Source organism: Citrus sinensis, chromosome 9 (genome assembly GCF_022201045.2).
Source record: "Citrus sinensis cultivar Valencia sweet orange chromosome 9, DVS_A1.0, whole genome shotgun sequence".
NCBI lineage: Eukaryota > Viridiplantae > Streptophyta > Magnoliopsida > Sapindales > Rutaceae > Citrus > Citrus sinensis.
The window spans coordinates 3,483,392-3,506,458 of record NC_068564.1 but is presented as its reverse complement, the minus strand read 5'-3'; the positions used below and the strand labels follow the sequence as shown (position 1 = coordinate 3,506,458).

Here is a 23,067-nt window from a genome sequence, read left to right as displayed (position 1 = left end):
TTTTTACTAAAATTATAAGTAAAGTTCTACTTATAAATCTAAAGATTTTTTAAAAAAAATTAAAAACCTTATTTTGAAGTTAGTTTAGAATTATATTCCTATTTAATTTAATATTAAAAACACTTTCATAGAAGTACGAGCCGACGTGGAGTGAAACTATTAATGGTCAAACTTAAACAACAGTATCCACTTCGCCACCTCCTGAACTAAACCACCCACTAACATGCATCTAGCCTCCATCAAACCCCACGCTGATTCACAAAAGTCATCAAATCCGACGGTCAGGAATCCTCGTAACACGTACCAACAAAGAAAAACAAAAATCATAACAAATTTCTTCTCTTTTTGAGCTTTTCCGTGTAGCTAGCTGAGTACTTGCACACTCCCACTGTAAAAGAGAAGAAGCATGGACATCTCTGCATCTTTGTCTCCTTCTCAGCACTAAGACAAATAAAAGCAATAGCAAGAACCAGCAACTGGAATCATTCTCGATACAAAAACGAAACATGGGTTTCAAGTTTTTCCCCTTTTCTTTGCTTGTATTATTCACTTGGGCTAATGCAGATACAGAGCTAAGGGCACTCATGGACATGAAAGCAGCTTTAGACCCAGAAGAGAGGTACCTGTCTTCATGGACCATCAATGGTGACCCATGTGATGGTTCATTTGAAGGAATAGCATGCAATGAGAAAGGACAGGTGGCTAATATTTCTTTGCAAGGGAAGGGTTTGAATGGGAAGGTATCTCCAGCCATTGCTGGGCTCAAGCATTTGACTGGGTTGTACTTGCATTACAACTCTTTGTATGGGCAGATACCGAGAGAAATAGCTAACTTGACTGAGCTTAGTGATCTCTACTTGAATGTGAACAATCTTTCTGGCGATATTCCTCCTGAGATCGGTTACATGGGTAGCTTGCAAGGTTTGTCCTGATTTTGTTGAATAATTATTTCAGATTTTTTAAATACTTCTCGTGTTGAAAGTGGAATGCGTGCAAAAAGTTCTGAACTCGGTTACTTGTTTCTTGTCTTTGCACGGTCTTAAATATTGCTGTTTAGATACTGAGAAAATATGACTTGACAGTGTTAGATCTCCAGGTTGGGTGTGAAAGTTGTAGAAATTTATATGCTCTGCATTTTACCACTCATTTTTGAACTCCTGCACTAATTTGCTGATTTTTGTTTTCTGCAGACGGATTGAAATTTGCTTTGGATTTTTTGCTTTCTAGTTTTAATTTGTTTTCTTTTCTTTAGTACTATGAAACCAGGCTGTGCTTATTTGGGGTATTTCATATGTTTTGTAGTGTTGCAGCTTTGTTATAACCAGTTAACAGGAAGCATCCCCACACAGCTGGGTTCTTTGAGAAAGCTCAGTGTTCTTGCGCTGCAATCTAATCAACTAACCGGTGCAATCCCTGCGAATTTAGGGGATTTGGGGATGTTAATGAGGTTAGATTTGAGCTTCAATCACCTCTTTGGTTCAATCCCCAGAAAGTTAGCCGATGCTCCTCTACTGGAAGTTCTAGACATTCGAAACAATACTCTATCCGGCAGTGTGCCCCCAGGTAATCATGTTTCTACAACTTAAATTTCTTTATTTTTTTAGTTCTATCTTGGTTAGTAGTCATTTTGATTTGTTATCTTTAATTTTTTGGTTAAAGCTTTGAAGAGACTGAATGAGGGATTCCTGTATGAAAACAATTTGGAGTTATGTGGAGTTGGGTTTTCCGCATTGAAAACTTGCAGTGCTTCAAGTAACATCAACCCCAGTAGACCTGAACCGTATGGAGCAGCCACAACTCATTCCACAAGAAACATCCCTGAGACAGCAAATGTGAATTTGCCTTGCAACCAAACTCAATGTTCAAGTTCATCGAAATCCCATCAAGCATCTGTTGTTGCCGGCATAATTGTGGTTGTCGTAGCATTGTCAGCTATAGGAATCCTGGCCTTCACTCAATATCGTCGCCGAAAGCAGAAACTTGGGAGCTCATTTAATGCTGCTGATAGTCGTCTTAGTACTGATCAGGCCAAGGGGGTCTATCGGAAAAATGGATCTCCTCTTATCAGCCTTGAGTATGGCAATGGATGGGATCCATTGGCGGATGGTAGGAACCTCAATGTGTTTGCCCAAGAAGTCTTCCAGAGCTTTAGGTTCAATCTCGAAGAGGTCGAGACTGCCACTCAGTACTTCTCAGAGGTTAACTTGTTGGGCAAGAGTAACTTTTCAGCTACCTACAAAGGGATTTTAAGAGATGGGTCTGTTGTTGCAATAAAGAGCATCAGTAAAACTAGCTGCAAGTCAGATGAATCAGAGTTTTTGAAGGGACTGAATATCTTGACCTCCTTGATGCATGAGAACATAGTTAGATTAAGAGGATTTTGCTGTTCCAAGGGCAGGGGCGAGTGCTTCCTTGTTTATGACTTTGTTCCCAACGGAAATCTGCTTCACTATCTTGATTTGAAGGATGGTGATGGCCATGTCCTTGAATGGTCAACCAGAGTTTCTATTGTCAAGGGAATTGCCAAAGGTCAGTTTAGCCTTCTAATTATTGTCATTTAAGACTTCCTTTTTCGATTAAGGCTTCTGATTTGCAAGGAAATTTTATATATTTAAATTTTGTTCGTAATAACAATGATACCTTTACATTCAGTTGTGTTCAGGTGGCCTAATTATTTTCTTCTTTTCAACTATTCCTGAGCAGGTATAGCTTATCTTCACAAGCACACAGCAAATAAGCCAGCTCTAGTTCACCAGAACATTTCGGCTGAGAATGTTCTCACTGACCAGCGCTACAATCCATTGCTCTCAGATTCTGGCTTGCAAAACCTCCTTACCAACGACATTGTCTTCTCAGCACTGAAGGCTAGTGCTGCCATGGGTTACCTAGCTCCTGAATACACCACCACTGGTCGATTCACGGAGAAAAGTGATGTTTATGCTTTTGGGGTGCTGGTTTTACAAGTCCTCTCGGGGAAGCGGAAAGTCACTAACTTGGTCCGACTTGGAGCAGAGTCAAACAGGTTCCAAGAATTTATTGACCCAAACCTCCATGGCAGGTTCTTTGAATACGAAGCAGCTAAACTTGCTAGCATTGCTTCACTTTGCACTCATGAGTCTCCTACAGAGCGACCACCCATGGAAGCAATTGTCCAAGAGCTTGGTAACTGTAGTAGTTGTCTCTAATTTCCCGTACTTCACTTCCTCAGCACCATTACCTGAAGAGTTTTCATGTGGGCAAATGACAAGCCAGGGATGAGTGTGGCACTAACTACTCACTAATGATGGACCTTTTATAATTTATTGTATTAACATGTTATGTGCTTTTGTCCTTTGGCCAAGGACTAAGCTCTGTAGTTAATGCCATCGAAACACAAGTTTTCTGTACCCTCAGGATGAGGTTTTCATGGGGGATTATCCTCTGTAATCACTGATATTCGATGAATATTTTATGCAGGGAAGTGGGTTTTCTCTGTGCTTTTATCAATGTGCGTTAACTTGATAAACTAATCACTGTTCAAGTAGTTGTAGACTTCCATTATGTTTATCTCTGCAAATCTTACGAACCTGCACCTACTGGCACTATTTTACATTTTCCGTGCGTTGACTACGTGAATGCCTCAGGAGTATTTAGCAACAATATGATGGAAAGATTAATTATTATCCTCGTTTGCTGTTAGATGATTTAGGCTCCTTTTTATCACATCACTTGTTATACAAGTAAAATGGACACGTTTAGTTTGTTGCATATGAGCCTACGCCAATTGGGAGACACAATTATTTTAATACAAATCCAAATGGATCTTTCTACTAATGTGATCCATTCTGTCACACCAAGTATTTATGATTAGGCTTCTAATCAATGGTCTCTAAGCTGGATTCATTTCTATACCTTGGATTCTAAGCACTGTTCACTGTGAGATGTGATTACAATGATTAAATTCTTAGCTGGCATGTGTTTCTGTTCTCTGCTAGGGCACCAAGTTGAATCGCAAGTTGTAACCTAATTACTATGAAAATGACTAGGTTGGAAAAAAGCACCGTCAGGTTGAATCATTCCAAAGTACGCTAATTGTGCTTCTGTGTGTATTGTTCGGAAGTGGTGCCGGGTGCGCGCTACACAGACTAGCTGCAGGTGCGGCCTCAAATTTGCTTTTGAAGACCCAACCCAACGTTGTTCTGGGCCTGAAGGGTGCCGGGACTGTATATTTGGTTATTGTCCCCCGTCTACGTTGACTTGTTGCCACCAAATGAATGAAATTTCCATTTTGGTATATGGTTTGTCACAATACTCACAAATCCTTCCTTAACGGACACACCATAAAGAGAGATGTTGGGAATAAAAGAATGGCCATGGTTACCTTGAAATTACTTTAAGGTAGAGGACGAATCATAATTATACATGTAAAGTGAGAAATAATAAAAAAATCATTATAACTTTAATCGTATGGTCATAAAAGAGTGTTTCACCTTAGAGCAGTTTTAACATAACCGAACCCTAAAAGAATTTGTTGAAAGTTATAAAACAATTTGTTGGACTTGGCAATGGTCAAGGTGCAGAATCGTCTGCAAGCCAGTACTTTGCACATGCAAAAACCAGTAGTTGTGCATTATTGCCAAGGAAATTAATACAGCTTCATGGATGCTAGATTTAAGAATTATTGAGAGATTTGTAACTCAAGTCTCTATTTTGAAGAAACTTGATTCATAAATCCATGGTTTGTGCCATTTCCTAAGTAGGAATCAATTAGTTGTTTTGTCCTCAATTTGAAGGACATTAACTTGTAGAGTGGGACTATTGGCACACCTCCAAATGCCTCTTAAAACCTCTTTAATTATTTTATGATTTTAACCTTTATTAAAATTACATAATAGAATAATTTCTAATTAAACCCCACTCAAAAGTCGAATAACTTTTTCTTAAAAAAATCTAACATTTTAGAAACTAAATATGTTGCATTTTCCTCTAGTTTTCAGGTGAAAATTTTATCACCGATAACTATAATAGAGAGAGTGAAAACCCATTGTTTTTTTTTCTTTTAAATGAAATAAATTTCGTTGTTGAAATGGAGTTTAATAATAAAAATTAGAGAATGAGGTTTACACAATAAGTTTTAATGAAGGACATTTTTGTCATTGATGGAGGTTAAAAAATTTTTAAAATTTTTTAAAATATTTTAATGGGGTTGATTAAGAAAAGGGGTGTTAAGAGATATTTAGAGGGGTGCTAACCATGTGAAATTATGAATAAAATCTGATACAGTTACATTACCTCTGCTAACTCCAAGTTCTTACTGCACAGAAACTTTATCGCTAAATAATTGACATTTGATTTTACATATTGCATAATTGGTAATGTGTAAAATCTACTTGGTCCTTTAATTCTGAGCTGTTTTAATATCATTAAAACATATGCAGTTAGATTGAGTCTTCTCTCTCGTCTAGGCATTATAAAATATTGAAAATCTCCAGAAAACTCAATCCATCAGGAAAACAGAAGTGGGTGAACTCAATCCATTAATATTTTGTTTTGACTTGATTTTGCAATTTGCTCATATACTTAAACACAATACATATTATCACTCAAAAAATTTAATTCATTACAATATTATAGTGTATATATAGCTTGCTATTTACATTTAGGACTCCAAAATTAAGGCTTTAAATCTTAATACCCTCCAGTGATCTAAATTAGTAGTACTAACCCCATTTGCTCCTTTCAGCCAGCAAGAAAAAGGAGCATTAATTTGCTTTTGTAGAAATTAATCAATCTAAGCTTGAATTTGTTTCCCTTGTGGAAACCTGACTCTGAACACATGCTCTTCACCAGTGCATTTATCAACTTTAACTATCCAGTGACTCTTCTTATTAGCACTTGCTGCTGCTATTCTTGTCACTAGCAGCCCTTCACCTATAGGCAACAGCTGAGACTTAGATCCGCTGGACCGCCATGACCCTTTGCAAAATGCATTGTAGCCAACAACAACAGCACCGTTTGGCTTGTTCCCTGCTTGCACTGCTCTCAGGACACCTTCATGGTTCTCGAGGTTACAATCGATAAGCACAAAATCTGCTTCCCTGAAGTGGCTTAACATTAGACTTTGAGCATCACCAATGACAAACTCGACGTGGGATGCATCAAGGCCCAGGATTTTTTTGGATAATTTGTACTCTTCGACGCTGCGAAGAATGCAAACTACGCGGCCACCGGTTTGATGAGCAGCAGCTGCCAGGCCTAGAGTTGTGGCATTGGCAACATTGGCGCATGCCACAACCATTAGCTGTGCATTGTTGCCAGCAGCTAGTGCTGATATGAACTCTGCTTCATTTGGTTCCTTCGCCTTTTGGCCCTGCACAAAGATCACATAATAAAACAAGTCAGGAAAAAAATTGAAACATATATGTGAAATATTAATATTAATTATCATGAAGATGTGAAATATTACATGATGCTTACCATTTTGAGGGTTTTGAGGTAGGCTTTTGTGGCATTTTCAGCAGACCAGCAAGCCATTTTATTTATTTATTTTTTTGTATTGAATTTGATTTTGAGAGAAGAAGCAAAGTCTTTTTCTTTCAAATTTCAAGCTTATGCCAAATGAATTGATGCCTTTGGTCTAGGCTGATGGAGCTTATATATACTAACAACCTAAGGAGAATAATTATTGAAGAGAGGCCATGTCATAACAAGTGGCTAATAATAATAATAATAATAATAATAATAATGCAAGTACAATAAAAAGACTTCAATTGTTTCGTTTGGGTGGACCATTTTTAATCAATTCTAAATTATTGCACAAATCTAAGAAAATAATTCCATGTTTCCATAGTTTTATTTTCCAATGTATCAGGTTTTCACACAATTTTCAGTTTTTACAAATTGGGGAGAAAAAAAAAAGTAAAAAAGTAAAAACGTAAAATAATTCATAAACATCGTCTGTAATACTCCTCCAATTTCCATCTTTTAACCTTAGATGTTTTAAATTTTAGTGATAAAAGATTTTATTTCAAAAACCCCACCCCCACTTTCCCAAATCTTAACCAATTTCTCAGGTGATTAAAAAAAAGATTAGTTTCATATAAATGGACTGCAAATCTTTCAATTGATCACAAATTAACAAGCTTGAGTAAGTTTCCTGGATAGCAGCTTAATAATTATTAAATCAAATTCAACAGATGATTCATATAATTAAAGGGGCTTGCATGATTCATTAAGGCATCACACAGTTTCCTAAATATTCATCAATGAATTAGCTGTGATGTCCTTTGCTGGAGAGACATTATGTTAAGGAAATATTGAAAAGAAATTATGAGATTCTTAAGGCAAAGCATTAAATTATGTTGATATATTAGGGACAAGCAAAGCAATGGTGAATGGTCCATGTTAACTCTGGCAGCAAAGCAACAAATTTGTGGTTATTATACATGGTTTTGAGATTTAATATTAAAATTAAGCTTAAAAATTGAACAATTTGTTCACTGTCCTTTTATGTACGGGCTGTCCAAGAACTCCAAAAAAAAAAAATATTTAACTTTGATTTAAGTTAAATAGATAATCGAATTAGAATCTTAACCTCTCATGAAGTGTACTGGCAGCTCATCGTCAATTAATTTTTATCCCTTTTATTTCCAAGAGTAACAAGTGTGATAGTTAAGATTTAATTAGTTCTTTAATCACTCAAGATTAAGGGCAGTCTAATAATATTATAGTTTTTAAAATAATTATTATTATATGTGATGTATAAATAATTAGCTGCGAAGTAAATTAGTTAAATGTTTTATATATATATATAATTTATAACTAACTAAATGTTTTTATTTTATTATTTCAATACAATTGATAATAATAATAATAGTAGTAGTAGTAGTAGTAGTAGTCTTCTTCAATTTAACAATTTTATTTCCTGAAGATAATTTTTTATTTTTATAATATATGTGAGGTTATATGTGAACTTGTATTAAGTGCCGGTTTGGAATTACTTTTGATAGACTCAAAAGTGATTTGAAAAGTTAAAAGCTAATTTTGATATTTGGTAAATTTTTTAAAAAAATTATTTTTGTTATAATCACATCTTACAAAGTAGGTAAGGACTAACTTTTCAAAATATGGTTTTAAAAACTACTCATTTACTGCTTTTTAAAATCCACAGTAAGATGGGCAGTTTTTTTAGAAATTAACTTTGATATAGGTTATAAGAATCTTTGTCTTATAGATTGATTCTATGACGCATAATTAATTCTTCCATGAGAAACTTTTTAGCAAAGTTAAAAATTATAATAATAATGTTATAAATCCCAATATTTGAATTTCCAACTTGAATGCTATTGTCAAATATCACTTATCTATTAGATGATGTATTTTACAATTTATAAAATTACTTAAATATTATCCAACGGTGAATGCCAAATCAGTTGAGACTCGAATTTAAAGTTAAATGTTGGGATACCTATCATTGTTCAAATTGTTTATAAAATTTTGGCTATTTTCACAAGTTCCCAACCTTTTATGCTAACTGAATGATGCGTTGTATTTGTCCAAAATCGGCCATATACAGCGATAAGTACAACCATATATACCCAGAAAAATCTGAGAAATTTTTTTCATTATTCACCAATTTTCCACAAAATCAATCAAATCTCTTCAATTCTATTATCTATTACACTTAAGCATTCAAATGAGACAAGAATAACATGTAAAGGAAGCATTTGAAGAATTATTAAGTGATAATTAAGTCATGTAATAATTAAATGCAAGAAATTCCACTAAAATGAGCTGGCTATACCTTTGAATAAAATTAATCTTCTTTGTGCACCCCAAAGGCTGAACACAGATCCAAATCAAGATCAAGCTGTTTCCTTCCCAATCGCAGTGATAACAAATGAAGCCCCATTGAAAATGCTTTTATGTCTGCTTGTCTCTCTGGCAAAACTGACATGCCCCATTTGTCTGATTCTTCAGAAGAGATGATACAAACCCTTTGCAGCAAAATTTGCATAAGCTCTTTAATACAGTCATGGGCCTTGCCTGCAGCATGATCAGTATCTAGCATTTTCTTCACTATTCTATGAACTTATTTTTCATTTTCTTTGGCTGCAGTTGGATTCCAGGAAAGCCGAAAGATAACAAAGGTAACGTGCATGGGAGTCATAAAATTATTAAAAAAAAGTGATGAGAAATGGGGAGTGTGTGATATCAATTAATTAAACGAGTTGTGGCCTCAAGATTCTGAAGAATTTTTAATGCATCCTTTGAAGAAACATGTCTGCATGGGTCGACACTATCAGGTTTTTTTTTTTTTTTTAATTTTAATGGTATTTACGATTGCATGCATACGTGTGTGTATGTGCGCGTGTAGGCTGATTGCAACAGCCAACAGCCCCATACATATTTTTACTGTGGCAATCACTTAAAGGCAAATGCTATGTTACATTTCATGTAACATACACACTCCACAACAACCATATAAATTATGGGCCCTCTCACTTAAAATATTTTAGGATTGCTATGCTGCCACATCATAGCAGTCCCAAAACGAGACTCGAATAATTTTATGGAAAATATTTGGTGAAGAGAAGCACGAGAGAAAGACGAAAGAAATAAAGAAGAAAATGGTAAAGAGAGAGTGAGTGTGTAGAGAGAGAAAAGATAAAATTCTCTCGTCTTTCTCTCGTGCTTCTCTACACCTAGCACTACTCTAATTTTACAAATGCGTACATTCAAAATTATTAAGACAAATCGGTCCAAATTTATCTCTTTATTTGTTTAGGTATTCTCGGTTAGTTTAGATTAAGTCATTATAATTGTGCAAGCGGATTCAGCGCATGTATAATGTACACATTAATTCTATACTTGTTGGGTACGTATTATGTACCTCAGTACTTGTCGCTGCACGAATAATAATGGTTTATATATTTAACTAATTAGCATAGTTTGATACTCTTGCAAAGTTAATACAATAATTAACCATAGGAATACAAACTCGAGTACATAATTCTACACGACGATATAAAGAATTCAATTAAAAAAAGAAGAAGCAGTGGACCAAGACTATGTCTATATTACTATTGGTTTTAAAGAATCGTATTGTTTGATGATGATTGCTTGTCATCACGTGGCACGTGGCGATGCCTTCGGTCAATTGTGACATGCAATGCGTCTAAGGTATTTTTAGAGGATCAAGATTCTCTCATGATCTGATCATATCCTGAGTAAATAATTTTATTTTTGATTGGTAATTAATAAATAAAAAAGTAAAAGAAGTTGAATGTTATCTATACACTATCACTAAATGACACATAACAAAAAATCTTTAAAAATTCAATAAAACTCAGAAAAATGATCATATTCCATTTTTGGAATACCGTATCTCATAATCTGAATATTATTAAATAGTAAAAACTTATAAAATATGATTATTAAAGGTACCCAAACTGTGGGGATATGATTTGGTACCCTCACGGCACCGTAGCCACTGTCAATGCAATGATGCTAATGTTTTGTCTCCCATTTAATTTTCTCTCCTTCGCAACTTCTAACTAGTCTGCTCGGGCTTCAATTCAGGCTTTCTGAGTGGAGCCGCAGAGGCATCTGGGCTCAATCTGTTCGAAATCAACAAGTTGGCATTCAATGGTTTTGAGTTTGAAATTGGGCCTTTTTGGTTCAGTACTTAGGCCCATAGCCCTTGTGCTCAAAGTTTCTCCGATATCCTTGAGATTATTCCAAATCCTTAAAAAATTATGTCATTTTCTACATTATCTTCCGAATCAGAGTAATAACTAATTTTATATTTATCACTCCCATAAATAAATGATATATATCATTTGAGTCTGTTAAATTTCTAGCATTATTGATTCAAACAAAATCTCACAATTTTCATATCATTTTCTAATAACGCCACTTCATATATGCATTTCTACATTTTTAAGAAATCACTCTATATTTTATATTGCCCAATAAGTATATATATCTAATTTGAAAGCACTGCAAAGTGTTTTTTTTTTTAAATAAGGTTATTTACCAAAACTTAAAGAAAGAAAAATAAATTATGTTTTTCCGTTGAAAATCCATTGATCGAATTAAGATCTTATTTGGTATTGAGATGCCATAACTTTTAAACTATAGATGTTGAGGAAAAAAGTTATAATTATAAAATAAAAGTTACTAATTTATAGTAAAGATAATTTTTAAATAATAACTTTGACAAAATTAATAAAAATATGATGAATTTTTTTATTGTACAAATATAAAATCATATAAACTTAACTTTTAAGTTATAACAATTAGTGCTTCTTAAAAAAAAAATACAATGATTAATATTTACTAAACACTTTAATATATTAATTTTTGAGATATAACTATCCAATTTTAATTCTAAACCAATCATAAATAAAGCAAACAAAAGATGAAAATATCCAAGTGTTTGATTTCGTCTAGTCAAAATCCAAATAAAATATAGTGATATGATTCAATGGAAAAAGATTAGACTGATCACACGGTCAGAGAAGTGAGATCAAATTGTGTGATTCGCATATACACACAACACGCGTACTCCTCACCAGCTGACAAGTATTCATCAACGCACACGCATGCGTAAACATCTCCTGCTTCCAGTTCAACCCCATGGTAACCACTTTACGCTCGCACCCCGTCATTATCCATTCGTACATTTAAAAACAAGTGAAAAAAAAAATAACTTCAAAAACGAAAACAAAGAGAAGAAGAAAAAACGAGAGTGAGAGAGACATGGGGAATTCGTTTTGCATGTTGTGTGGGTGCATCGACCAGGCGAGTGTCGGCATCGTCGAGAGGTGGGGCCGGTTCGAGAAGTTGGCTGAACCGGGTCTACACTTTTTCAACCCTTGCGCCGGCCAGTGGCTCGCTGGTATCCTCTCCACCAGGATCAATTCCCTCGATGTCCGTATCGAGACCAAAACCAAGGTATCTTTTTTATTTACTTTTGTTTATCATTTTTTTTTAATTTTGTGCATGTTTACGATTGCTTAAGCCCTAAGTTTCGATCCTGACTTTTATTTTAGTTAATGATATGTCGTTCTTTTATTTTTGCTATGGATTTTGTGAGTAAATTCTTGTTTGTTAGTTTAATTGAAAGATGTGTTTGATGATAAGCGTTCATTAAGGTTAGCCCAAAGTTGATAGAAACTTTAAAGATGAAAGAAAGGTTTGTGGTGGTGTTGATACCATGATGTGCATGATGAGTAATGGTATGTTTGGTTGTGTAAGCATGTACACTTGCGTTCCATATCTTGATTCGTTTATCAATTCTTTCTAGTTGGGTAAAATCCATTTGGAAAGTGATGATTATGACTTTGTTGGCTGTGAGAGGGTAGAGCTGTTTGAAAATGGAGATTTGGATATCACTTAGTTGGAGTGTGCTTAAGATTTAAATTATATGCATAAATTTGGTGTAGTTGTAGACCATGGAAGGCTAGCTTATTTGATGTTTTGCACTTTTTACTTGAATTGCCTTATATCACAAATCGGTCTGGAAGAGCACGTCCAATGCTCCTATCTATTTTGTCAGATACGAGGTATCAAAGCTAAAGAAGCAATTCCGATATTAAGGAATATTTCTACCGTTCCCCTAGGAAGACAGCCCCAACCATGTTTTTCTGTCAGCATGTCCGTGAGTTGAGATGTTGTGGCTTTGTGAGTATTAATACTTGTCGTCCGCTTGCAGGACAATGTCTTTGTGCAACTGCTGTGTTCAATTCAGTACCGGATTGTCAGAGCAAATGCTGATGATGCATTTTATGAGTTGCAGAACCCCAAAGAGCAGATCCAGGCTTATGTGTTTGATGGTATATATTTATATTATTTTTCTAGGCTATAATCATTCTGCTTACTTCTTGGTGTAACTTGTTTTTCTTTTTAGTGGTTCGTGCTCTTGTTCCAAGAATGACATTGGATGAGCTCTTTGAACAAAAAGGCGAAGTTGCTAAGGCTGTTTTGGAGGAACTTGAGAAGGTAAGTGGATTACTATTGTGTAGTATTTTCTGTTAATGTTACCTCCATGTTAATAAAAAGTGCATATTTGTAGCCATTTTTGCCTTCTATTTTACCTTTCATTCCATGAAAATTTGTTGTTTTCTTGTTTTCCTTTACATTGAACTGCTTGTTTACTGTTTTGTTGGGCTTTGATGCTCAGGTTTTCAGGATTTTAAAAATACTGTTTTGATGGCTTGAATCAGTTGAACTTTTTGTGGGTTTCCAGACATCTGTTTCCATATGATAGTAGTTATTCCTTCTCACTAATATCTGTTTTGAGCTTCAGTTATTGGATAATGTTTTTGATAGTCTATGATGAAATCATGGGTCAGGTGATGGGTGCATATGGATATAGCATTGAGCACATATTGATGGTAGACATTATACCTGATCCTGCTGTGCGCAAGGCAATGAATGAGATCAATGCGGGTAATGAACTAATACAAACTATCTTGCTGTTGTAACTGCATTCAGATGTATTTTCTTGTTTTGATATCAGTGGGAATGGGGGGGTTAGCTGCATTTGTAAACTGGATGTGTCAGAGGGCTCATTTCATGCAGTCCCTGAATTTGAGTAGGAGACTGGATGTTGTTTAAAAGGCTAATGTTATGTCCAGTGTTGAAATTGAATTATAAAGAAAATTTGAGCAGTTTGAAATCTCAATTCATGCAACCATTTGCAGTAATTGTATGCCTCATGCACTTGCAGAATGAGGCAGGTACATTTATCATTAAAACCTTGACACTTAGCGTAGATTGTCGTTGAACAACTTTTACCAATAATTCTTGATTCTCTCATTCTGTCAGAGCACAAGATTTCTGTAACTATTGTTGCTAATGACTAGCAATTACGGAAGATATAGTGGTCACAATCATACTTGTATTGTACAATGACTGAACTATTATTATTATTGTTTTTATTACAGCTCAAAGGCTTCAGCTTGCTAGTGTATATAAAGGGGAAGCTGAGAAGATTCTCCAAGTTAAAAGAGCAGAAGCTGAAGCTGAAGCCAAGTACCTTGGTGGCGTAGGTGTGGCCAGGCAACGGCAGGCAATAACAGATGGTTTGCGAGAGAACATTTTGAACTTCTCTCATAAGGTAGAAGGCGCCTCAGCTAAGGAGGTTATGGATCTCATCATGATCACTCAGTACTTTGACACAATCAAGGACCTTGGGAACTCATCAAATAACACAACTGTCTTTCTACCCCATGGTCCTGGTCATGTTCGGGATATCAGCGATCAGATACGCAATGGGCTGATGGAGGCATCTGCTGCTCAAGTAGAGGGTTGAGTGATTTTTACCCGCTATTGTCAATACTCTTGCAGTTCTTTCTACAGCATATGATTGCTTAAGTTGCATTGAATTTACAGAGATGCTGATAATATAGGATGGTATTCATACTTCGTTGTATAGTTGTTTTTCCCTGCCGCCAAGCGCTACGAATAAACAGGATTATAATGTTTTTATTTGGAAATATCTTTTTCATGTTCAATTGTTTCCTTTTGCCTAGTGTTATCTGCAAGGATGGTTTATAGTTTACTTGGCTTTATTTTGCCTTCGTCGTCTTCATCTTCTGCATGTAACATCACAAGAACCTCACTCGATAGATTTCGGTTATGCTTGCACTTTAATTATTCAGTTTCTTCATCTTGAGAAAGAGAGGGAACAAATAGATTTTTCGTTAGAGCTCATAGATTTGTAATGTGGTGTTGAAAGAGAAAAATTGGTTGATTGCAGAAAGATTATAGTCGAAATAATTTCGCAATTGTTCCCAAAAGACAATGCAAAAGGGGGGTCATTGTAAACGAACAAGGGGCCGTCAAAAGCAAAAGTGGGCCAATGGCAAAATCCGCCTGTTTCAATAGATATATTTTTCGGTTCCAATTTGCCAATTCTCTTGCGTTTGTAGAGAAAACCAATCATATCATTAAATAGGAGAAAAAGATAAAACTAGGGGATCATAATTAGATGCTTCTATAATCATCATAAACCATGATTATTTTAATAAGTTATGGGTCCTAGAGTACTTTAAATTTCAAAATTACGTGGTGAACAAAAGTGATTTCGGTGAGACGGGATAATTCAACCTTCAGGTAACGTTGCTATAAGTACTTCTTTTGAAATGGGTAAAATCATAATCATGGTGTAATTTTTTTATACCTAATAAGTAGTTTTCATCAATGAAAATAATTGATTGCTTCGTTTACTTTTCCTTAAGGTGCTTCCCGGAGACATTTCTTAAAAGAATTTGCCATAAAATGGAAATTTCACAAAGCAAACAAGAAATTACTATATTCAGCCGTCTCTTCAAAATATCACTTCTCTATTCTAAACTCTTGCACTTCTGCAGCTTCATCAAAATTAAAGCTTCTCTCATAATTTTTAGCACTTTCTTGCCAATACATCATTCGAAGAACTATTAAAACTGTAAAAGAAATAAAGCAAAAACTGAACAATGAAATGAGAACAGAGAACTAGTCAATATAAGTGGGCCTAAGAGAAAAGGAAAATGATAAACAACAGATAAGGAAGTATGTGGTTGGTATCAAAAAAAAAAAAAATTAATAGCAGGCAGCAATATTCACATATCATTTTTTACTAATGATTCAGCACAATCATAATCTTTCTCAAAAAGTAACTTTTTTTTTTTTTTTCTGTTGATAGTTTTTACTCAATCATCAAACTCGTCATCCCCTCCAGCAACCCAGAAAAGAAATTAAAAAGGGAAAAGAAAGTCCCCAGTACTTTATCATATACATTTAAAAGTCAAACGGTTAGTATTTTATTTCTACACAAAATAATCCCTAACCAATATACTGAAAAAAAGTTGAACACACAAGAACTTCCTTTTTTTTTTTCACCCTGGTGTAATCATTGTCATTTAAAAAAAAAAAAAACCGTATAGTAATTATGATCAGATATGCATTATCTTGTTATGTATACTTTATTCTACTTTGAAATTCCTGATGTAAAAGATTTAGGTACATGATGTGCATGATCTGACATATCTTTAACATAAAGAAAAAGATAGATAGCTTGTTATTTCAAATTAGAAAGTCAGAAAAAAAATTGCAGACGCTAAACAGGGCCAGAAGCAGTAAAGCAAAGCAATTCATTTCAAATTTTTCAACTTACTCCTACAGATCCAGCATGTAGGACTCCAATTTCAAGTACCACCAAGAGCTGTATAAGTGAAAGTTAAAATAGAGATGATGAAAAAGAACATTAATCATAAGGGATCATTGAAAGTGGTAAGATTCTTGTAGAAAGAGAGTCCTGTCCTTACTAATGATTGTACATCCTTCCCTTTAACAATAACATGAGTGGAGTGAGAAATGAAGCCATACCATACCGGTAAAAGAGCTTCCCTTTCTGGTTGGTGAGCAGTCGGCATTACTGCCCCTAACTGACAGAGTCCTGCATTTCTTCACCAAATTGATTAGCAAAGGTAAACCAAAGATAAATACATTCACTCTACCAAAGAGAACCGTAAAAAGTAAGGAGCCCACTGATTTTCACATTTAACTCAACTGCACAAGAAAATTCACTTTTACTGATCACAATGGGTTTCCTATGATAAGTGGAAACGATAGGATATGGTTTTCCGAAGGAAGGAGGAAAAAAAAAAAATACTAAACTACAATTTAGAGATGTGACATGAATCATGATGAGCAAACTAGAGCACAGCCTTGCTACTATGGGAAAAGGACAGTGATTAGCTGCTATATTGTCATGCATTTTTTATTTTATTTCATTTTTCCTTTTCTCCCATTACCTCCAAACTATTGTTAGTGCATCTCTAATTTTGTAGCATGTACTGTAGATTTGACTGTTTTTACCTGTCAGAAACGGCATCTCATGCATTCCATCCCCAAAGTGCTGCGAGTGTTAGGAAAAGAAAAAAGAAAAGAGTCATTACATGTATGTGTCACCTCATTTTTTCTATGTTTTTCTAACTTGTATTTTTTATCTTTGGTGATATTTACACAACATATTCGAAGCATGAATAAACAACAATGCTCACAACATAGTTCAACAACCGGCCTACATCATTTACCAAAACATTATCATTATGGGTTAAATCCATTTTACAGTAAATAAAGGCAAAGAGCTTGGACATAGATAAATGGCTTTACTTTGTAAACACATACACATGACTGCAAGGCATTTGAAAATGTAACTTAAAATTATACCCACCAACCTGCTGAGTTAGGTCAAAAACACTTGCTGAAACGTTGAAACTGCAAAACAATTCAAGGTTGTTGCAGTATGAATATCAGCTATGTGTATGTGCCTCCTCATGGCAATAAGGCTAGTTGCTTTTGCTTTGCTTGATGCTCTTTAGTAATCATGGTACCCTAACTGATAGCTCTCAAATACTTAATTTTCAACTTTGAATCAAAAGTTTGAAAAAAGGTCCCACCAAGAGAGTAGAAACATCCTGATAATTTGCAATGTTAAAAAAGTCACTGGAAATGATGGGTTATAAGCTTTGCAAAAACAAAAAACAAATAGATAAACTGAGGGGAAAGAAGGCCCATTTGCTTTTACTTTCCTTTGACAGGGACAGTTAAAGCACTGAGATGGACATCCACTCCTTATAGTGGGGCTCCACGTATTCAAGAAACAGACACCTTAGGTGATTCATGAGTTAGATAGCAAGAAGTGCTGCTTCTGCAACAAAGATCTTCTCTCGAGTTCTTCCAAGGTTGACTCACGATCAACTCTGATTTCCATTTACCCAACCAGTTCACAGAAACCCTAATCTGCAGCCAAAAAATAAATAAATAAATAAATACTTTCAGATATTTGCCATTTTGTTGTCTTTCTGCGACAACTTCTATCCAGAATCTTATAGTAGTGGCTACTCCAGTCCAAAAGTTAATTGGTCTATCATCTAATCATCAAAATGCAACATGGCATACTCCGAATTTCCTATAGTATTCAACAACAAAATCAAGGATTCCCCAAACATGGAAAGATTCTGTTTCATTTCTTAGTTAACGCTGTTACATCACGGATCATGAAGCAGAACCAGTAGCCATTCAAGCATTAATTCTTTAGAGGGATGTTGGACCCAGAATTTTTAAATGGGTTCTAATTTTTGCAACAGATATGGGGTGTGTCTACAGGTACTGAAATCTTCAAATTCTCAATGGATATCAGAAGATGGCTGATCAGGTGCTAAGACATGAGTGTATCACACTTAAAGTCTGGGAGCCCATAGGCGACAGAGAGAGTCTATGAGAAGAACCAGAAAATCCTTTCTACAGTCAGGCAAGCCAATGGGCAGTGATTCTGTGCCCAAGAAGTATTCATGCATTTAAATGTGAGAATAACACAGCATCAAATGCATATAGAACATCCTCCCAACAAAAAATAAAGGAGTTTTACAATGGACAGTACAAGCGAATCGGTTAAACATCTTGTCTTCTGGTCATCTCAATAGGATTTGTACCAACTAAAAGCCAAAATCTGGGGTACTAATGAGGACCAAAAATGAATTAATACAGCCGGTAAAAACAACAGTAAATTTTCCTATTGGCTAAGATTTCAGAAAATATGGCAAGAGAAGAAGAAAAATATGATTTTAGTCATGGCATAATCAGCCATGCCCTTAATATTTATTGTTGTAAGTTAAGATCTGATAATAACTTAGGTGGGAGTAAATGGAGGTCATAAACTTCAAATAATGGGCAATTATCTTGAAGTTGTGACTATATTTGTTAAAAACTTCCGTCAATGAAGAATATCAATGTTTGGACCATGTTTTGATCCTCTAGAAATAAAGAAAACAAATGGCATCCTATCCACATAATTCTTTCACAGGTCACGATAGCAAAACTGTTGTTTCCTTCAAGTTACATACAACACAGAAATTACTTATGAAATTAATCCGTATATGTCATGGCACCAGTTTAGAATCCTACTTTAAATCAGGATTTGCGGTGCTAATGATATATGGATCCTTGTCTAGGATAATAATTCCAATCCACGTGATGACTACAACATCCAATCATCTATAGCTCCAATTTAGCTACTGTTACCTTTTGGTTTATATCATTCCTTTCCTTTTTCTCTTTCTATTTATCCAAACAATTGGATATGTATTTCTGCCAGTCACCATTTTGGACATTAGAAGTTATAATAAAGTTCAATTCTTTTCAGAATAAACTATGTTAGCAGCTAGTACAAAATTTAAACATCCATGATAAATGCTTATATCATTATTCCATCAATTGTCTGAACAAAGGAAAAATTAGTCATCGATTTATAAATCATAAACAATAAAAATTTCTGAAGAAGGCATCCACAAGCAGTCCGTAAAAGCAGCAGATATGCCAGAAAACATCAGCAAATGATTCATTCTGGTCGCTATTCACAAATAAATATTCATTTTGAGCTTGTAAACACAAAAGCAAAACATCATGATACAATACATATCTAGTAATGCTAGAAGTAGTTAAAACATTCCTCTTTACGTTTCAAGGGCCTGCAGATGTTTATGTTTATAAACAAGAAAGGGTCTCTTCTCCGCGAACCATACTGCAGGAGATCAATCATTCATTCCAATAATGCAGTTCTTCGATTCTAGTATAGAGCGGTTGAATCGCTTCCCTATATATCTATGTCCCAGCATACCTTTCTAAATCTTGGACTATGCAAAAATGGACAAAGAGAAAAGAGTAGTGGCCAAAAGAATTCAGTAAATCCTACAGTTTCAAAAGTTTACAGGAGTTCAAAAGAAAAACATTACATTGATGATGCATCGGCAAAGACTTCATTGAGCATGTCATCTTCGCAGCCTGATGTAGCAAACAGCTCTGCATCCTTTTCTTCCTCATTAGAAAAATCTCGTTTTTCAAGCTTGGCATGAGCTGCAACAAATATCATCTTCTGAGCCCTTTCAAGGCTTGCCCGAGAGTGTCTCTGCACACAGTACCACTTCATAAAGGACCAGTTACACTTAAATCCAAATGAGGTTGCATGAAGGAAAATTAACCTCACTGCAACTTTCCCTAATGACTTGTATTCACTAAGGCAAGTTTCCCAGACAAGCCTACTGCTCTGGGGATTTGCAATTCTCAACTTTCCAGTTATAGGATCTCTCTGTTTGACCTGAACAGCCTGAGCATAGAGGGGGTCAAGCCCTTCGGATCTCCATTTCATGAGCTCCATCAATGCAAAATGAGCTTCTTCCCTAGAAACAAGCCTGGTTATGAGCTTATCCACATCCTTTTCCTGCTCTTCTGTCAAGCATTTGAACGGGGGAAGGTATTTTCCACTGTTGTCCTTTATCAAGTAAAGAGGATCGAGTATAAAGGCAGCTGACCATGCCGGGTGATAATTTTTTCTGAATCTCTTTTCAACTATTTTCTCAACATTTTCTCCCGGAATACTGAATTTGGCACACCAATTCTTCACCTTTGATCTCAGCTCCTCCCAAAGAGGGAGGCATTGTCCAATTAGCGGTCTCTCGGCTTCAATCTCCTGAGTCATCCCTTTTATGAGCTTCACAAGGGAATAAACTGCTTCCAATTCATTCCAAAACACCTCACTTTGAATGATCGCCACAACTTCCCGAGAAACCGGATCATCCATACAACTTACCTTTATCGAATCATCCAACACAGCCATTTGGAGCACACGGGCAGAGCTCCATACATCCTCCAGCATCCCAAACAAATGCACAAAGTTATTTCTGCAGTCACATTTGTTTGAAGGAACTCGAATCAACTCAACATACTCAAGCCCCACCATCTTGTGCTTTCTTAAACTACTCCTAATCTGCGGTTTATTATTTACAAAATTTCCAATCTTCAAACAAGTCTCCCTAACACTCGTAAACACCGGAAGCTCTTTACCAAAATCTTTAAGTAAACGCAAAAACCCTTGAAGTTGACAAGACACATTCACCATCCACTGATTCTGAGTCTCCAAATTTCTCAACGCCTTTGCTTTATACTTATCAGCAACTATCCCTACGCACCTTTGAACACCATTACCACATATTCCCATCACTGTTTCCCAGAAAACATCCTCCGCCAACTTAGACGAAACTGACCCTCCAGTAATCAAAGCCTTCTGGTACACACTAGTCCCATTAGGCAAATTAACCGTAAACTTAACTAGATTATCATCATCACCATCACCACAACAAGTTCTAATCTTCCACCCATCAGAAGCAACTTGAAAAAACATTGCCTCTCTAATTCTAATCTCCGACTCAGTCTTTGCCTCAACAAACTTTCTATCAAGCCTAGCATCTAAAACCTCCTTACGCGACACAACTGGCAACCCCACTTGGCTAAGAAAGGCTCTAAACTTAGGATGATCGAAACTCGAAAACGAGACCGACCCACATGAGTCATAGAACCAATCAGTCAATAACTCAACAGCTGAATCGATTTGGTCCTTGCTTAACACAGGACCAGGCCTGGTTTTAGGACTCTTAAGCTTCTTAACACTATCTTCTAGCATCGCTAGCGCCCCCAAATCTTCTCTCCCGCCAGACAAAACCAAATGTGGCGACTGCGTTGACTCAACTATCGCTAACGAGTTGTTGTTGATGTTGCCCGTTCGTGCTTGTGTTTGGTTCTTACTCCGCTTTCTGTTACCGTTACCGTTGCCGTTATTGGTGACGTGGACTGGCGGCGGGGATGCTGCGAAGGAGGACAGCGGCAACGGAGAGAGGGAATGCGGTTTCAAAACGGCGGCGAAATTGGGGCAGGTGCCGCGTTTGAGGTGCTCGGAGGCGGTCCTCGAAGGGTTGGAGGCGGAGAAAACGGCGTCGCACAAGGAGCATTTGAGCTTGACGGCTTTCGGGAGGTTGGTTTCGGGGTGCTTAACGAGGATCGGTTCTAAGTGCACCCAGTACCACGCGCCTTTGCCTTTAATGGCTTTGGTCCGGACCATCATCAGGCCTTCGTATCGCTTGTTCACGGCCTTCGATGCCACGTCGTCTGTCGTCGCAGTGGCAGTTGTCGCTAGAGATGATGACACGTCAGTTTGTGGTGGCAGGAGTGGCGACGGCGTCGTATTTGCAGAAGCCATTTTTGAGTACTTATGTTTAAAATCTTAATTAACCAAGAAGAAAAAAAAAGAAACAAGGGCAGCGTTTGGATGTGATACTCTTACATGTGATGTGATCAGCCAAACGCGACGTAAGTTGAGTGTGTTCGTAGGGTGTTTGTGGAAATGTTTAGCTTCAGTTGACTGGCATTGAAGGGGAGAAGACACAGAGAGAGAAAGAGAGAGAGAGAGAGTGACAAGGAGGTGTTTGTTTGTTAATGTTTGTGTGTTTTTTTTTTATTTTCTTCTTCGGAAGGAATGAATGTAATTTGCTAATACGTGCAACTCGTGGCTAATTATTATTATTATTATTATATATAATAATAATGTTTTTTTTTTCAACCGTTTGGGGATTGCATCACGTTGAGGTAGTCCTACTATTTATTGTGATAAGTAAATATTATAAAATAAAATAAAATAAAAAAAACATGGGCCTGATGAGACGAGACTAGATCTATCCTCTCTATCTATCTATCTATCTTATGTCTGATTATAATTGAAAGATTCTTGCTTAGACTCCCAGTAAACTCACGCCAGTGTCTCTAATGTGTTAAATGCCTTAAAGGTCTCGTGCCGTGATTATTGCTTATTTTACACTGAAAACGCTAGCTTAACTCTCAACCTTTTTCATTTTTAATTTAATTTAATGAATCAAAAACAACCTATCTAAATAGTTTATTTATTTTTATTAAATTGCATTTCTAGTTGTTGAATTTAATAATTAATATACAAAATTATTATAAAATGAATAATTTTATGTTTTGTATTAAGTAATAATTTATATAAATTATTGAAGCAGATTTTTTTTTATATTTAATCTTAAACCAAATGCAAGTTAAAATAAATTATTAAATAAAAATTTTAATTATTCTTTTCAAGTTTGGTTTAAACTAAGATATCAGAATTAATCCTATCTAAACCCATGAGTCCCAAAATTCTTGGCCTAAGAGTTGGACTAATTTCTTAATGCAGACAGCCAGATGTAG

At 35.7% G+C, this 23,067-nt stretch overlaps 4 protein-coding genes across 20 annotated transcripts; 2 read left to right on the top strand and 2 right to left on the bottom strand.

Annotated features, from left to right (window-relative positions):
- Positions 1–268: 268 nt before the first annotated feature.
- On the top strand, positions 269–3,482 carry LOC102620222 (somatic embryogenesis receptor kinase 1). Its single transcript, XM_006490178.4, has 4 exons — positions 269–921; positions 1,303–1,563; positions 1,660–2,529; positions 2,704–3,482. The coding sequence occupies exons 1-4, from the start codon at positions 507–509 to the stop codon at positions 3,183–3,185; spliced, it is 2,028 nt and encodes a 675-aa protein (XP_006490241.2). The 5' UTR covers positions 269–506; the 3' UTR covers positions 3,186–3,482.
- Positions 3,483–5,508: 2,026 nt separating this feature from the next.
- LOC102620509 (hypothetical protein) lies at positions 5,509–6,585 on the bottom strand. The gene is made up of 2 exons (XM_006490179.3): positions 6,457–6,585; positions 5,509–6,349 (listed from the first exon to the last, which is right to left on the bottom strand). Exons 1-2 carry the CDS (start codon positions 6,511–6,513, stop codon positions 5,771–5,773), a joined length of 636 nt encoding a protein of 211 aa, XP_006490242.2. The 5' UTR covers positions 6,514–6,585; the 3' UTR covers positions 5,509–5,770.
- A 5,079-nt stretch (positions 6,586–11,664) lies between these two features.
- LOC102620775 (hypersensitive-induced response protein 4) lies at positions 11,665–14,501 on the top strand. The gene is made up of 5 exons (XM_006490180.3): positions 11,665–11,937; positions 12,698–12,818; positions 12,893–12,984; positions 13,338–13,434; positions 13,932–14,501. The coding sequence occupies exons 1-5, from the start codon at positions 11,743–11,745 to the stop codon at positions 14,297–14,299; spliced, it is 873 nt and encodes a 290-aa protein (XP_006490243.2). The 5' UTR covers positions 11,665–11,742; the 3' UTR covers positions 14,300–14,501.
- A 785-nt stretch (positions 14,502–15,286) lies between these two features.
- On the bottom strand, positions 15,287–22,328 carry LOC102621245 (uncharacterized). Of its 17 annotated transcripts, none has more exons than XR_008051647.1 (6): positions 19,767–22,328; positions 17,211–17,775; positions 16,849–16,888; positions 16,357–16,539; positions 16,145–16,192; positions 15,287–15,457 (listed from the first exon to the last, which is right to left on the bottom strand). XR_008051647.1 is itself a non-coding variant. In XM_006490182.4 (1 exon), exon 1 carries the CDS (start codon positions 22,061–22,063, stop codon positions 19,763–19,765), a length of 2,301 nt encoding a protein of 766 aa, XP_006490245.2. In that variant the 5' UTR covers positions 22,064–22,328; the 3' UTR covers positions 19,349–19,762. The 17 variants fall into 17 exon arrangements, 1 of the variants encoding a protein (XP_006490245.2); XR_008051649.1 differs by having other exon boundaries at positions 15,287–15,434; XR_008051648.1 differs by having other exon boundaries at positions 16,362–16,539.
- Positions 22,329–23,067: the final 739 nt, after the last annotated feature.